We start from the raw sequence: 17,453 nt of genomic DNA, 5'->3' as shown, positions 1-17,453 counted from the left end.
GATGTTCAAGCAAATTCTCCCAAACTGTACTAAAAGAAATATAGGGAGAGCGCTGAGGAGAATATGTATGTTGATAGTATGATTTTAATAAGCCCCAATCCCTTTCCTGTCAGAAAAACGCGGACATAGCAGTGTTCAGAAATATGAGTTTGTTTACAGTGAAAGTTCGTCTTCAATGTGCAAAAGTATAGTGCCCAGGTAAGAATGACAGTAATACAAGACCCATCACTGCTGTTTTAGTCAGTTGTGAGGAAACGTTTGGGAAAAGCGATATCAACTTTTGTTCAAACCCAGGTTTTGAAATAAGTGTCCCCTTTATTTTCAAGGGGTGGGGGGCGAGAGCTCACAGTGTAACAGAGCTTGTAATGTGGAAATGTCATTTTAATCAAAATTCGTGAAGGCCGTTAATTAAGTTCAGCGTAATGCAGAGGAAGGATGTTTTAATTTTATAAACTGATCAGCACAGAGAATAAAGCTTTGCAAAATTAAGTCATCCTTTCACGAATTATCATCCTTACAATCTCGTCAAAATATAATTTTACATAAAAATACAAAATGCTAAGACTCTTCAATACACTTTGATACTTCCCTTTCGCGACACCTTATTCACTTCAAAGCCAACACAATTTGCAACAGTTGCACAACGGATTTTTTGCTACTTATCTTCCAAACGATGTTTTACAGACAAAGAGAGCTGTAATGCGATTATGGATAATAAGACATGCACCGCTGTGTTTTGAAAGATTGAGAAATAAGAAAACAAATCTAATCTATCTAACAGTTAACTACCCTCCCCACCCCAACATCGATATCAGAAACTCATCCCACAATGCAGTGGGGACTCTGTTCGTCACTTAAGACCACTACATTTTAAATTTTAATTGCATAAATAAAACCAGTTCGTGGGATGTACAAAACAGAAAAATGAAAATTACTGTTGACAAATACTAAGGCCATGCTATTAACTAATAATGGGTTTTAAACCCACAAAAGGCATTTAGTTTGTGCAGACCTATCTCATTGTCAACAACCGTCCAAAATTTTTGAAAGCCATCTGCCTGGTGAAACTGTAAGGCATTTACAGATTTTTAATCACATATTTACCCCTCCTTTTACTGGAATCAAACCACAAGTTGTGGAATGTGGTTCTAATGACACTGCTAGTGTGATTTCAACTTTGGTATTTTCTGGGAAGAAAAAAGGGACAGATAAATTTGTTTCTTTAGATTACAAATACAAATTTTTGAAAATCAGTACAATCGCTAGCCTGATTCTCAGACAGTCCAAGATTTCTGGGTTTCACTCCTGAGCGACCTTGGACCATGTGAGAATCAAGCTATACAATAGGCAGTTCCAGAAAAATATTCAAAAATACCTTCAGACTGTTTTTATTCACACCACACTTCTGTAGATCAAGAAAAGAAAAATCTAATAGGCCAATTCATGGGAGAGCCCTTATTAAAAAATACATTGTGGTTTGGTAACCAGTACTTCAACCCACTGCCATCAGGGACTGCATCATCTCACACAGTGGTGACCTTACTGGCATTTTGGTTGACCAAGCAAACACAGCATGCCTTTGTTTTGCCTAAAGTAAATTGGTGTTCCACTAAAAATGAAGAATATTTGAAAAAAGCAGTAGAATTCTGAGCACTCAACTCAGACACCTAAAAACTTGACCTAGTTTGCTTGACTGTTAAAACAATAGCCCAATTTCAATATATTAAAATTCAGTCTAAAACAATAAACATCATTGCGAGGCTCTGGGGAATAAACCCATAGAAACTCTTACAATTTATTTCCCGAAGCCTCGAAGTGATGTTACTGTTTGTTAATTTTACAATATCACAATTGGGTTATTCACAAGAAACACAATCCAATAATAATTAAGTATCCAGTGTTTCTACTAGAAGTTAAAATTCCTAAATAATTCTGATAAAGTTACAACTTCCTTTGTAATGATAGGAAGCCATGATTAGATAAGGCATTTCTCTCCCAAGTTTTGAAAACAGAGTAATTTCCTCTTACAACCCATTTTTCAACACGCAGAATCAAAAGGACAAAAAAGATCAATGCACACTGACTAAATAAGAAAATAAGTAATATAGTGAATTACTTTAACAGAAAGATTCCAGTCTCCCTCTCTTGAATGAATACAAGAGCAAGATACAAAGTTAGTTTCTTCTATAAGCTAAAATGTTCTCATGGTTCTAAAAAATTATGAAAATCTACTTCAAACTATGACGTGTTTATTCAATGCTAGTGCTGGCTGCTTCTTCACCACTCTTTTCATCCTCATGATCAGCGGTTTGGTTTTGCGAAGTCTTTTTTCTTGTCACAATGTGATCACAGCAAACTTGAATTCCATTTCCTAGATCAGTGATTTGACCCGAAGAATGAGCTCTGCAATAGGAGTTGGGGCACTCAGAGCACAGAATGCTTGCCCACTTGCCGCAGTCATCGCAGAAATGCCATGGGCAGATCCACTTGCCACGAGTGTTGACCTCACTGCCAAGGCAGCCCTTATGGTAGCACTTTGCACAGCCTCCCTTGTCGCACATGAGAAGCTCACCGCCATCACCACAGATGTAGCACTCATCCTCATGAACTAAAATTGAAGGGAACATTAGATTAATACCACAGAAAGCACAAAACCAACCATTTGCTGTTAAACTCTGACTGGTTAGGCCTTGGCTGAGTTGCATACAGCTAAACACCAGATGATCAGGCAGTCAGAATGAATATTTTAACACCTGGGCCCAGTTGTTCAAAGCAAGATTAAACTAATCCTGGATTAACGCAAACTTTGACTTGAGTTTAATTGCTAATCGATAAAGATACTTCCAAAAGATTTTTGGCCCTCAGTCTTTCCTTAGACCTTTCTTTACCTTTAGCTAGAAATTAGCCTTTAAAACCATTTTAAATGAGCTAGCTGAAAGCCTCGATTAAAATCTAATTGTGGACTAGTGTTAATTGGCTTTCGAACAACCCATGCCCTGAAGTTTGCAGTTATGCCTGGTATTAATATCTACACACTCACCCCTAATGACCAAGTAAAGAAAGTTCCATTGGCTAAAAGTTTACCAAGTTTGAAATGCCAAGAGAACAAAATGAATCCAGTGGTACAAATGCCTTTGAAAAATCATACTAAGATACTGTGGGTGCGAAGAACCAAGATCCTTTACAAAAACCAACATGTATTGATGTTGAAATGGTTTGAATGGGAGAAACTAATCAAAAAACATTTAACAAGAGGGCCACATGATGTCCAACCAGAATGAAAATGACCCCTAAAATGAAGTGGTTTTAAAATGACTCACAACTACAAAATGACACAAGGTTTATTGTTAAACAATAAGGTTATTTCTGTATTTTAGATGAGGAACTGGATTACAATATGGACGAACTTGAGAAGGCTTAGCTTATGATTAATTCATTTGGTTCACATTTCTCATTCCAACTCCTGTTGCTTCTTTACCCTAACTTTTAAGCTTTTAAAAACAAATGTTCAGTTCAGCACGGTAAATCAAAATGGTTTACTCTTAAAGGCCTCACTTAAATTAAGTCAACTAGTTTTAGCTGTGTTTAAGTTTTAAGTCACAAAAACCGAACCTTGTTTAGACGCTATTGCTTAAAGTCAACCCTGGCTGGAGTGGGCTATACGTCCACGGCAATGCGCTATTGAGAGGAGAAGTGCCCGTGAGCTTTAAAGCCTGGTCAGTGGTGTTACAACTTGTGCCATGTTCATTAGTGACTTCATGCTGAACGGCAGGAAGAGGAGGGGGCCGCTTGCGATGTTCAGTGGACACCGACGTATCTGAAGCCAAACAAGACATGTTTGCTTCAGTTAATGCAATTTTTAAATCTTCATCACATCATAAACCTAAAGGTGGTGATACAATGTGCAATGTCTCATGTAACTCTTCTTGCAATGGCAGTGCTAGACAATTCCACAAAACACCGCATGGTGTTACACTGCTTGCATTGATGGCAAAGACTTATGAAGAAAGTAGAACCAATTTTTGCATTCTGTAATAGTTGCAAGCTAGTTGTCTTGTGATGATTTGTACCATACAAAGCCTGTGAGCTCACTTCCTGGGGTGCTCAGTTGGCACAAAACAGAATGGAAGCCTGCATGGATGTTTGAGAATAACAAATGTCTGTCTCCAACACTTATGCTGATTGGTAGATATAACATTTATTTAGTCATGATAGTCACTGCCTTTGCTCAGTTCTGATAAAGATAAACAAACAAACAAACAAGTGGTGGAAAGTAGACAATGTGTCACAACAATCCCAGCTTCCTCAAGCGCTTGGAATAAAATCAAACCTTCAGTTCCCTTCTTGTTGAAAGGTTTAAATAAATTAAATTAAACCACAAAAGCTGTCAGCAGGGTAGTTAGGGGCAGCATTTGTGATTCTCAGACATTTGTGCCAGATTCCTTTCTTTCTATTTGTCCCACTGAGTGAATGCCCCAGAAAACCTGCTCACAGGCTGTCTTATGCAAGATGTTATTTCAGGACTCCATACATGAGCAAGAATATGGGGAACTTAACAATCCTGTTTATTGATATTTGAAGTTAATGCCATCAATAAAAGGCAATTAAAAATCAATTTAGGCATTTAAGGCATTATTTTTAGGTTTTAAATGAAATACTAAGTTTACACTAGCTAGAGAAGTTTACTTTGCAAGTCAAAATATATTATTTTTTACACAGCGAGGCTACTAGTTATGTTAACAAGTGTATTCAGTTGATAGAAACTGTTTGAAACGATCACTTCTTTACCGTTTATTTACTCTATCATTTACTTTTCTTTAAAAGCATTGCATTGAAAGATAGCAACTTATGACAATAAAGAAAACATTGTAATATAATTATTACAAATACAGTATAACAAAAACTAATAAAATAATGATATTACACTTGCTTCTAGCTTTTGATCTGTGGATGAAATATCATGTGTGGTCCTCAGATGATGTGTGTTCCTGTAGTTATGTTTATTATGCTGCACAAGGTGGATGTAACTGAATCTTTGGATGTAATTCTACATTGTGGCATCCAAATGAGCAATACCAATAGCTAGTTCTTTTCTGTGGTGCATTTGTCGTTTTACTTATTTTCCCAAATTTTCCTCAATTTCCCCAGTTAGTAAATTTACCATGCTGTGTACCTTCTTTGACAACAGTCTTTTTGATTCGCTTTTTCTTTCTCTTGTCTCCGGCTTTTTTAACTTTGTCTTCCTGGATCTGGTTCTTGGGTCGCACCCCGAGAAAACTGCTGCAATTTTTGGCTCCACAATGACATTTTTTCTTTTCATTCCCTATTTAGATGTGGAAAATGAAAAGAGTTAAGTAAAGACACATTACATCCCAGGTACTGGATGCTACATTCAGTATATGAAGACTGGAGAAATCTCTTGGTTTCTCAATTCTTCAGCACAAAGTATTCCTCAGTACCGCCGACCGGTTAGCTCAGTTGGTAGAGTGCCAGACTAACGAGCGGGAGGTCGCGGGTTCAAACCCCCAGCCGGACCACCACTCAGGGTCTTTAAATAACTGAGGAGAAAGTGTTGCCTTTGCTCTGACATCTGCAAATGGTTAGACTCTCTTAATAACTGTGTGGAACGTTAAAGAACCCACTCACTGTTTGCAAAGAGTAGGGGATGTAATTCCTGGTGTTGTGGTCTAGTCTTTGTGTGTATATTCTCATTGTTGGGTAGGTAAATGCTAGGAGATATTAGCTGCATAAGCTACTCTTAAACCCGAGGGTAAATAAAGATAGGATGATGAGTACCATTTGACTAAGCCTGGGTTGAAATTTCAGCTCAGTTGGGGTGTCTGAGATTTCGTTCTGATTACATGATGAATTTCATCCCAGGTGCAACTGAAGCTGATGAAATGTTTTCATTGAAATCACAATGATTTTGCTTGCCCAATTTCACTTTTCAGCAAGGGCTGACATGAGACTTTAAGGATGTAACTGCAAACTCTTTTCTAGGAGGATCTGTTAAGGAAACTGATCTGAAATCTTAGCCCAAAGATCACCAAGTATTTTGCTGGATTTTTTCTTCAAACTGGCTACTCTGCTTGGCATTTATTTGCCTGCATACCATTTCTTTGTCTAGCCAGTCTATTACTTTAAAAAGGTGTCCATCTACTTTAGAATTTTCTAACAACCTTAAACCTCTGCTTGACCACTGATAAACAGCAGGACGGCTACAACAACATAAAAGGTAAACAAACAGTCTAGCATGCAAGTCGCTTAAAGATTGCTATTCAAGTCTTACAGACAAGTGGCCAATGACCCACAATTTTAAGCTACTTACCTAAACAGTCAAGTTGATAATCAAAAGTAAGCTCTTCTCCAGCCATAATTTCCCGTGAGGCAAAAAGCCCCACCCTTACTTCTCCATTAACTGTCCATTTCTGTGTCTCGCAGTTTGGATCACAGCTATGATTCATAAATCGTGACAGATTTCCCATTGGGCCTGCGTCGATAATGCAATCTTTGTCTATTGTCAACATGTAGTAGTTGGTGATGTCTTCCCCTTTCTGGACACGTTCTTGACATGTGGCTTCATCAATAAGCTCCCCAACATACTCAATAACAAACTGGCCCTTTTTCACATCTGGAAAAAGAGAAATAAACAACAAGCGAATAAATATACAAAAAAATAAAGATAGAAAGAAAGAAAGAAAAAAAAGGAAGGATATGAAAATGGTCATTAAGGTTAATTATTTATCACAAGTTAGGGTAGGTACAAGGTTGTGTCTTCATAACCTGAACAACAAATAATTATTGTCTGGACTGTGAACTTTTGGAACCTTTTGAAACTGTTTTTCAAAACACAATGTCCCTAAACCCATTGAAATAAAAATGTTTTTTAACATTTTGAAATATTAATTCATGTAACATTCTACAGTTGTGACATCCAGTATGACGATATCGTATTGTGTCTCATTTAACTACTGGACATGACTTGCATGATGTTAACGTAATACCACTAACTATTAGCATGATTGATTCCTTGTTTAGGAACATATATTGCATGACCACAACAGTACTTTATTTATTTGTTTGTAATATTCTGAGCATTCATTAAAATAGGAGTTGACTACAACACCATCTCTCTTATATATCATTTTCAACGCAAGATACAAACGTTACATCCAGGTTTAAGTCACACCACTTACCCTCTTTGCATCTCAGTCCCCATCCACGATGCAACGTTCTAAAAGGTTCGCAATCTACATACTGCCTTTTTTGAAACCGTTGATTTTGGCAATTTTCCTTAGGTGGACATCTTTGTGGATTGCACTCAAATTGGAGCATGCGGTTCAAACAGTTAGACTCTGGACCACAAGGATTCTCGCTGTCTGCTGAACAGTCACACACTGGAAGCTCTGAAGGATCAATGACGATGCGTACAGCTGTTGTGTACTTGTTCACCTATAATAGAGGGGAAAGTGTCACTCAGAAAAACAAAAATATCAAAAACAACAACTAACACAGTGGTGGATGGAAGTACTAAGTTCACAGACAAACACCAAAAGGTTTAATTAACATGAATTTCTCACTTCTGCAGCATTCACATACTAACAATTTACTACTTACAAAACAACTACATTTAATGTATATGTGAACATATTTTATGAAGAGAATTCCAGTCAAAAATTATAAGAAAGTTATAAAAATAAATGCAGGTTATTAGTTGAAAAACTGAATTCTAATTTGCTGCAAAACCTGGATTTCGTTTAGCCTGATTTGCAAAAGATGCACAGGTGGTAAGCACAAGAAAAAAAATCTATAATGGGCAATCTTGACCTTTTTGCAGTAACATGCACCCTTCTACAAATGGGCAAACATGGAAACAATACATGTTTGTATAGAAGGAAAGTAACAAACAAACAAAATAAGATGTAAAGTACCTTCAAGAAATTTGACATTTAAGAAAAATTTGAAATCTTACAACACCTGGTCAAAGATTTTCATGGCAAAATTTCTAGAATGTGGCCACGCTAAATACACTGCTCACTGCTCAGATATCAAACCTTACAGAAGTTATTTGACATTGCTTTTCAGGTTCTCCTTATAAAAAAATGCATTTTATATTAAGTTTGCCCCACTCCTCAAAAGGCAGATTTGTATTGTGAATATGTGTAGGTGTGCTGCCCCAAAACTGGAAGGTTCCAGGACAAGGTTATTTTCTGAAACTTCATTTCACCAGCAGCTAACGTCTACTTAATACACTTCTCTTATTGCACGGTTAAAGTTCAAATCAACATTTCCAAAACCTGAAAATGGTAATTTTAACTCACAAAGGTACATGTTAGCAAATCTCACTATCTGCTAAAATGTAGACATGCACTGCTGACTTCAAGTCAAGGAAGTGTCCGTGAAATGATGAATGAATGAATGAATGACCATGTTGTTTGTATGATGTAATGTATGTCAAACGCATGAATGTAAGCAAACGAATGCAATAAAGTGGGAAGGTAAGGATGTGATATTTCCTTGAAGTGCATAACAACACATTTCCTATATTTACTCTTCCTCCCGAGGTTGCATACCTCTGCAATGGGAACTGCAGGGAATGGTTCGCAGGAGGGAAATTCACTTTAAATATAATGCATTCTGTCTATAGACCATACTATCAAACTTGAACTCCAAAGTGCATCTGGGTATACTAAAGATAGCTAGACATTGTTTAGCAAATCTGTGGCTGTTACTATGAGAAAAGGAAGAAAAACAGACAAGGACAGATTACAGTGGAACCCTCCTTTACAGACACGTGCTATTACTGAAAGTTGTGTTTGTCCTGCAAAAAAAATCATATCTTTTCTCCGCTGAATATGGACACCAGTTAATACCAAGGGATAAATTAAATGAAGGATCTGAAGAATCTCAAGCTATGTTTCTGCAAGTTGCCCTTCCATTCCTACACTATTTGAAAAGGAAAATCTAAGGGCGCGTTTTTTTATCCACAATTCTGGAATAAGAATAGTTGGTACGGAATGCTAGGAATAATTCCGATTGTCTGCATAAAAAAAAACCCGTCGGTACGGTCCTGGCCGAGTAAACATTGCGTAACAAATATGGCGGCCGACGAAGAGGCTGCCATTGCAGCTGTTATCGCAGCAATTTTCCTTGTACTTTTGGTACAATGAAATTAGAAGCAATGTTTCATTTTTTCCAAAAGTGTACCCTCATTTTTTTCCTTGTAGAGATGTATTTGAATCCGCAGCGCTCATCTCGCCGTCCGCCATCTTGGATTTTCACTCGCAACATTCTGTTCATTCTGCCCCTGGGAGCAGAATGGATGGAATGGCATTCTGTCCATTCCGGAATAGGAATGCGGAATAGAAAAACGCGCACATTTTATTTTCAGTCCATTCTCATTCCAGAATTGTGAATAAAAAAACACGCCCTTAATTTCATAATTAAAATTCATTTTCTAACCCTGATGTGTTTGTAAGGAGCTGGCTTCCTGGACATTTTCTGGAGATCTTGCTCAGCCTTATTTTCCTGTGCTGTCCTCCACTCGGCATACTTCTCCTTTGCTTCAGCAAGTGCTGAACATAAACATGAGTATAAAACTTACTGAGTAGTGTTCAAATTTCTTAGCATTTATCATAGTTTGGAGTTTGTTGAGGGTTTAGCTTATTAGACGTTACACCGGCAAATAAATGATTTATTGATGTAGTTTGATCTTGGAAGTTTGGGAAAGTGAGTTTTTTGTTTCTTGAAACAAAAGGAGTTGTTCCTCCAAGCAGGTATGGGAGGAAGCCTGTAAAGTGGCTTTATTTTGAAAGAAGTAAAGAACTCTTCAAGCTCAAAGAGCTGGAAATAATTTTTTCTAAGCAGGGGTTGTGGCCTTCCAAAGAATTATTTTGATTGGACATACAGTGTAATGCAAAATTGAACAAACATCTGCCATGACATGACACACTTCACTGGTATTTATGATGTATTGAAGGAGTTTTTAAAATACTTTGCGGGGTGATCTCAAGATGCAAGGCCAGATTAACTTTTAATTCAAGTAAAGCACATCAATTAAGAGAGTATTTTACAGCAATTTTGGAGCAAGGGTGGGCCAAAACCAGTTTTTAAATCAGTCTGACATTTCCACTCTTCTTTTTGTTAATTATTCCACACTCTAAGATGCTACGTTGTATGAAAACAAGACAAGTTTTCTAGTAGGGAAAAAACTGACACATACCTCTTTTGAATACTTTGGCCAGATTTTTATTGCTGCCAGAGTCAGTAGAACCCTTGTCACCTTCCTGATAGCTGAAGACGCGACCTCTATGAATCCAATAGTAGTCATGTGACCCAAGAAACTGGACAGGAAACTCGCCAGGCTGGTGACGCATGTTCTGAATATTTGTTGGGACATCACGTGGATTGCAAATCTGTGCTGGCCACCACCTGCAAAGAGCATAAAAAACTGACATTATTTTGAAAGTTGAACTAAAAGAGTAGAAATTTAATTTTACAGTGGAAAACCATGCCTTACATCCACTTTTTGTGCCCTGAATGAATTGACAGTCCAGTCATTTCATAACCTAGTTGATCCAAATACCCTGCTATTACGACCACTTTTTCACGGCCCGAAGGTGGTCGTATTAATGTGATTCTGCTGTATTTACAAATTGACGAACTTCCTGATTAGATGTTCTTTGGGAACTCACACTCCCCCACTAACTTATATTCTGATCTGCTGTTTCTGACCAAAGTGGTGAAACCTACTTACCAAATGCATGTAAATATTTCATTGACTAGGTGATCAGTAAAATTGATCTTCTAATAGCTGAATTTCAACTTGCAGGTCATTAATCATATGACGAACTTCCTGATTAGATGTTCTTTGGGAACTCACACTCCCCCACTAACTTATATTCTGATCTGCTGTTTCTGACCAAAGTGGTGAAACCTACTTACCAAATGCATGTAAATATTTCATTGACTAGGTGATCAGTAAAATTGATCTTCTAATAGCTGAATTTCAACTTGCAGGTCATTAATCATAATAAAATAACCTTCATGTTATCATATTTTTTCTTAGATAGCACAGCCCTGCCATGAAGCTTTGGAGGAGTAAGGTCCACAAGTAAGGTAGATGGTCATTTAACCCTTTAACCCCTAATATCAAAGAAAAAATTCTTGTCCCAGAAATTTTCATATAAAAGTACTGGGGAGAAGGTATTTTAAAATATCAATAAAATTCACCTTGGATGATCGTATCCTTAATTTCCAAGATCTCAGGGGTTGAATAAACATTGACATTACAGGGAGAAATTTGATGCTGATCAATGCTAAGGCTTAAAGGGTTAAGGATCAATGAGAGTGGATCATATCATGTCATACACTTACATGTACATGTATGCTGCAAGGATTAAGCATTTCTTTGAAATGATAACATTTTAGTAAAATTAGAAACCATCACCCATCTTCTTTACAACTTTGACATCTACACATGTATTTACAACATGAATTGAAAATGCACAGCATCTTGTGGGTATCCCCACAAGATGCTGGAGTCTAAAAACTGCAACTCAACTAACACAAAGTCAATTAAACCACTCCAAATGTACAAGCAGTTTTGCAGAGTGTTGTACAGTTATTGAATCCACTATATTATCATTACCTGTACATTCCAAGCTTAACCCATACTATGTCTCCATAGAGAAGCTGTTTGCCTTCAGTACAATCTTTGCAAAAGAAATGTCCTTCTGGAATTCCCTCATAACTAATGCACTCAGGATGAAATGCCGCTGGGCAGCTCTCACAACAAATCAATGTTCCACCAATGGAACACACAAAACACCAGTTGACGTTCACGTGGGTATGATGTGCCTTGTGTTTCTCACGTAAGAAGTGCTTTGAGCATACCATCAAACTAGAACAGATTGGAATACAACCTGCTACAAGGCAGCCAGAGATGTGATAGGCTGTTGGACAACGTACACAACGAATCATCCGTCCCCTTGACACTACTGATTTGTTTGAAACACAAGTACTACAGAAATGGAGGGGGCAGTAGAAACGATCACCATCAAACTTTGCAGTTTTAAATGTCTGTATGCACTCATCATGATAGTGTTTTGTACAAAGTGGCTGACTGCATTGTTTTACATTGCCAGCTTGTCTGCAAACAAAGCAACAATGGTTGCCAGTTATGCACTCATCACAGACAAATTTGCCCTTTGGAACAACTGATAGTCCAATACAGTCCAAATGAAAGGCATTTCCACAGACGCCCTCACAAAATGTTAGATTTTCTTGCTGTTCACAAACAATACAAACTCCATCTTTTTCCTTTTTGGCTGCTGCACCATTCTTAACGCTTCCTGTGTCATCGCTTGAAGATGCCACACTACCTTCAGTTTCAACTGCACCATTTGGTTCTGAAACAGAAGGTTCATCTTTTTTCTCGACCACATTTTTCACCTTTTTAGTTTTTGGAGCAATTTTCTCCTCTGAACTTTCTAACTGTTTGATTTCTGGCTCGGTTTTCTCTTCTGACTTTTTAACAGTTTTCTGTTTTGGCTGTACCTTCTTTTCCTGTTTCAACATTTCTTTAGCACTCAACATCTTACTGGTGGGTTTTCGGATACGTTTCTTCTTCACCAGCGTTTCCTCGACACTGCTTTCTTTTGAAAGTGGCATAGATTCCTTGCCACAGTTAGATATTTGCTCGCTTTCTGTACTGTTTGGTGATAGCAAGTGATTTGTACCTTCTTTTTCACTATCACTTTCACTGACAATGACAAACTGTGGCTTTCGAGGTCGGCCTCTCTTGCGCTTGCCTTCGGCTTGATTTTGCTTTGGTGTGATTTTTCTGATTTTCAACTTTAAGGCAGTGTTGGGTGATACTTCCATGGTTGCACCAAAAGCAGAAACATCTCCATTTAATCTTGGAGGGGTAGCACTAGGATTACTGCAAAGGCCATTACACTTCTGATGCAAGTCAGTATCAAGTTTATCACTCAAGTTAAGTTTGATCGGTATGTCAATCTTGTCAGTGACCGAGTCAGTGACTGAATCAACAGAAGAGTTCAGGTCTTTTCCTTGTTTGATGGCACTTTTTTTCCTTTTCTTTAGAGGCTCAGAAATTTTAGAACCTTCAACATGGTTTGGAGCAGATTTTGTAGCCGCCGTTGATGCACTCAGCTTTCTTTTCCGCTGCATTCTTTCCTTTACATTTTTCTTTTGACTGGGTTTCAAACTGCCATTACAGCTTCCAACTCCATTCACAGCCTTTAGTTCTGAAGCTTGATCCTCGTCATTACTAGGATCACATGTTCTGTGTTCATGACTATCAGTCACACCATTCACCTGCTCTGGCAAGGATGCAACAGCAGGCATGGAGCTGAAGCCATTTAACTTTTTTAGTTTCAAGGGATCAATCCTTTTGGCCTCATTCTTGTCATAGTACTTGAAAGTGTAACAGAGCTGACGCTCATGTCTGTTCATTGGTTTTGCTTTCTCAGCCACTTTAACTGCAGATTCCCAAAGGGAGACACGTTTTGGAGCAATCTTGAGTTGCTTTCCATGAAGGGAGTTCTCAAAGTTTTGTTGCCCTAAATAAATAAAGAACAAAATGTTACTGACAAGCTGAATTGGCAGAATTATTTTGCAAGTTATGATTTTTGGCAGTAGACAACCACTTAAACTGATATTAAATTTAAATGTCGTAAATTTTACAACATAAAACTTACATATTTCATTTAAATTTGATCATTATTTTTTAAATAAGAATTAAGATTATTTGGCTATTACGGTTTTAATAAGTTTTTGATCATTATAAATGCCACAAAAGGTGGTTATCATAGTGCAGTGTTTGTTTGCTAAAATGTTACCAATTTCAAAGATAGTAGGCGATAAACTCAACTTAAGTTAACTTGGCATGGAATTTCCAGTTACCTGATTTTATTGAAAACCCCATTAAACTAAAAAAAATTGCTTCCATAAAAATGCCATACTCTGTAATTATTGACAGTCTCAGTACCCTGAAAAACCATGGACATATTTCACAAACAATCATCTTTGCTGTACAAAGGTAGTACAAATATTGAATTAGGTGATATTTAACAGCAAAACAACAGTCTCACGAAAAACAAAAATAAAGAATCACAATACTGAGAGAATTCTCATACGAATGGGTCAAATTTATTTGAAACTGAAGTGTTAGAATTTTATTTCATAATCATTGGATAAACTGCTAAGTTTAATAAAGAAAAACATAATCAAGAAATCTAACTTCCGATCTAAAAGTGCAATATTTGAAATCATTACTGATTTGGAGTTTCTTTTTATCATACAATCTTTAAATAAAGCTATTTTGAAAGGCAATAAAAGTAGTGATTTTACCGTCAGATAAAACCTGAAGCCTGTTTCAGTTTTAATTAACTTGTTTACCAAAAAGCTGTGTGAAGAAGAAGGGAAATTAGAATAATTTATGCCAGCCTTCAGGGAATGAACTGCTGAAATTGAAATATTGAATTAAACGCAAAAATAACCCGATAAAAAATTATTAACAATAAAAACATAGGTGCTACAAAGTTTATGTTTTTCAATTCAAAGTTATATTGCCAGTGGGACATTAATAATTGATAGTCAGCTAGAGATTTTTCTGTGGAATTAGAGCACAGTCGAGAATATCTTAGAACAGACTAATAATTTCTTTTATGCTGCTTGCAAAGGGTTTACGCCAAGTATTGACATTTTGGACAACAAAGGATTATTATATTTTCCTGAAGGTTGATTGATCCCATTCTTGGAAATGGTGAGGAGAAAGTAATAAATTGAAAACACCCTGAAACATTATATGCAAGTCCCATCGCCATCACATAATCAGAAAAACTGTAACGTGTTTGACAGACAACCATAATTGAGCTTAGTACAATGTATATGCCAGCTGAATCCTGCCACAAATTTTCATGACACAAAGTGACTTTCTGTGGGAATGAAAAATAATTATTATTTTGAAAGATGTGTTGCTTTTTGGAAAATGTGACCTTTTCAGTGCATAACAAAATTACGTTGCATATTCAGGAGATAAAGAGATTTGACATGAAAGAAAGAGTATCACTGCTAACAGCCACACATTGGTAAAATTCACACATTTCTTTCCAAAACAGCTGTCTTGTAGTTATTGATCATGCGCTCAGAGGCCTGGTGAAATCTTGCGAGGATGGCGGAGCGCCAAAACATATTGAAATCGCTCAAGTACACCCAAGTTGCATGCTATTTACATAAGCAAGTTACAATCCAAAAACCCAGCGTAAAAACAGCATTGCCTTTGCAAAAAGCGCTACAATTAAATTCTCATCGAATAGGCGGTATGCTACGGCGAATTTACCGATTATTTATTCTTGAGGGTGGGCGATTCACTTGTTTTGAATGAAATGTGGATAAACATGGCGGGATATGGTACAATCTTGAACCTCGAAGAGCGATTACTTCGCCGCCGTTTCTTTATGCCTCGAAGAAAACGATGCATTTAATTGCGACACGTAGCAGGAGAGAGTGTTAAGATTAATCCCGCAATTATCGATAAAACTTGCGAGATTTAAACAAACTTTATTCGCCCGAAGTGAGCTCATCAATTTCATTCTTAGCAATGTACTCACTAAAACCACTTACCTTCAAATTTTAAAATCGACCTTTCGGCAACCCAACCTCGCACAGGATCCTGCCCAAAAAATTGCACATGATAAAATCTTGCCCTTCCCTTATACTTGAAAGAAACAGCGGTGTTAGGGTCGTAGGAAACCATTGAAGGCCACCAAGGATGGCCCGGGATTTTCGACCACACTACATCTCCGACGAGCCACGAAGCAGTTTGATTCGGACTTGAAGAAACTTTCGAATCCTTCGCCTGGGGACTCTCTGAAAGTTCGGAAGAGCCACTATCATCTTTGGATTCTACTGCTGCCATCCAAGAAGACGACGCAGTTAAAATCCACGCGTTAAAATTATGGTAAAAGCAGTAATTCAGTCGCGGCGTGCACCAAGTCTTCGAAGCGTTGCCGGATAGAACAACGGTTGACACACTCTGATTGGTTCCCGCGGTACACATGGCTCAAAATTGGCGGTCGCCGAATAGCAGGCGACAATTTTGTAAATCCGCCGACTAATTACCGAGCATTGCCGGTAGTATGTCGGATGGGTCGATGGAGGGTGGCCCTTTCTTTTCATGCAAGCCTGGTCGGATTGTTTGGTTCGGATACTTATCCGGAATTTTAAGTTGCACAAAGTTTTAGGAAACGGAATTTCATTCCTCGAATTGAATTTGTTGTTGGTTTTACGAAAACACCGGCAGACCTTTTTTTCTTAATCAACAAATTTGCCCCTTCCCCTTCGAAAATGAAAGAAATTAGCTTTCCAGTGCCATTATACAACATTTTGAGCTGACATTTTCCCAAGAAAACTGCTGATTTTATCTTAGTAAGACTAGATCCGAAGTTCTGAGATGATCAAGGCCGTCCGAACAGATATACACCAAAATGAACCATTCGTTGCCCACTCTTCCAGCATCCCAGGCCTACCAACCATAAGAAGGAAGAGAAAACAACAAACAAATAGACAAGAAAGCAAGCAGCAACAACAACGACAATGGCAATTGCACCGAAAGTTCTGATGACTTGCAAAACTTGTAGCTGACCCGACTACACTGAAGTATTTTTTCAAATACGATCAGCTAATTTTTAGAGTAAAAAAGCGCACACTGTGTTTCTCCAAGCAACACATTTTTTCAACTGATTCTAGTCTGCTTCCAAACTTGAGAAATTTTCAGTCTCTTTTGAGGAACATTACGCATATGAAACAGTTTTTGGCTCAGTTCACCCAGTCGAACCTCCCTTTGCGACCACGACCACCTCTCATTAGCGAGCACTTTTCCAAAATACCAAAAGTTTTCAAGTCAAATCACTATCAGGATGGATCGTCTCGTAGGCGACCACCTCTCGTAAGCGACCACTTTTAGAGATGATTGTTTAAAATTTTTAATTGTTTTTGACCTCCCGTAAGCGACCACTTGACTAGCCTGCGAACAACAGACGTATCGTCGCTTCTCTCCCTCCGAAAAATAACGTCCTTATTTTTCGGAGGGAGAGAAGCGACGATCGGAAATACGCCCGCAGGCTGCCACTTGACACACAATTTGCTGTATCTCTCACGGGCGGAAATGTGTCGCCGATTGGCCACTTGTTTACAGTAATTACAGCGGACACCGGAGCTACCGGAAGTGTCTCCCGAAATAGTTAAACATTGAAACAATTGAAAACATACACATGCACTTTTGTGTACACTGAAATAAAATTTAATCAGGTTGAATTCCTTGTAGGAAAGAAACTCTCTTATCTTTTTTTTTCTTTTAACTCTCTTATCTTGTAAATAACATGCATGTACATGCATGACCGGTGATGACCCTCTCAACCTTACTA

The 17,453-nt window shown here is 37.8% G+C and overlaps 1 protein-coding gene across 2 annotated transcripts; it reads right to left on the bottom strand.

The window, feature by feature from the left end:
• Window positions 1–360: 360 nt before the first annotated feature.
• LOC146464744 (histone-lysine N-methyltransferase NSD2-like) lies at window positions 361–16,102 on the bottom strand. Of its 2 annotated transcripts, XM_085129247.1 has the most exons (9): window positions 15,652–16,102; window positions 11,651–13,586; window positions 10,223–10,431; window positions 9,463–9,575; window positions 7,197–7,452; window positions 6,329–6,631; window positions 5,174–5,323; window positions 3,613–3,817; window positions 2,469–2,608 (listed from the first exon to the last, which is right to left on the bottom strand). In XM_085129247.1, the coding sequence occupies exons 1-8, from the start codon at window positions 16,085–16,087 to the stop codon at window positions 3,618–3,620; spliced, it is 3,603 nt and encodes a 1,200-aa protein (XP_084985373.1). In that variant the 5' UTR covers window positions 16,088–16,102; the 3' UTR covers window positions 2,469–2,608; window positions 3,613–3,617. The 2 variants fall into 2 exon arrangements, with proteins under 2 accessions (XP_084985372.1, XP_084985373.1); XM_085129246.1 differs by lacking the exon at window positions 3,613–3,817 and having other exon boundaries at window positions 361–2,608.
• Window positions 16,103–17,453: the final 1,351 nt, after the last annotated feature.

This window comes from Pavona decussata, unplaced genomic scaffold, assembly GCF_977016875.1.
Source record: "Pavona decussata unplaced genomic scaffold, jaPavDecu1.1 SCAFFOLD_161, whole genome shotgun sequence".
Taxonomy (NCBI): domain Eukaryota; kingdom Metazoa; phylum Cnidaria; class Anthozoa; order Scleractinia; family Agariciidae; genus Pavona; species Pavona decussata.
Note: the sequence above shows the minus strand (reverse complement) of the source record. Positions and strands in the feature narration are given on the sequence as shown.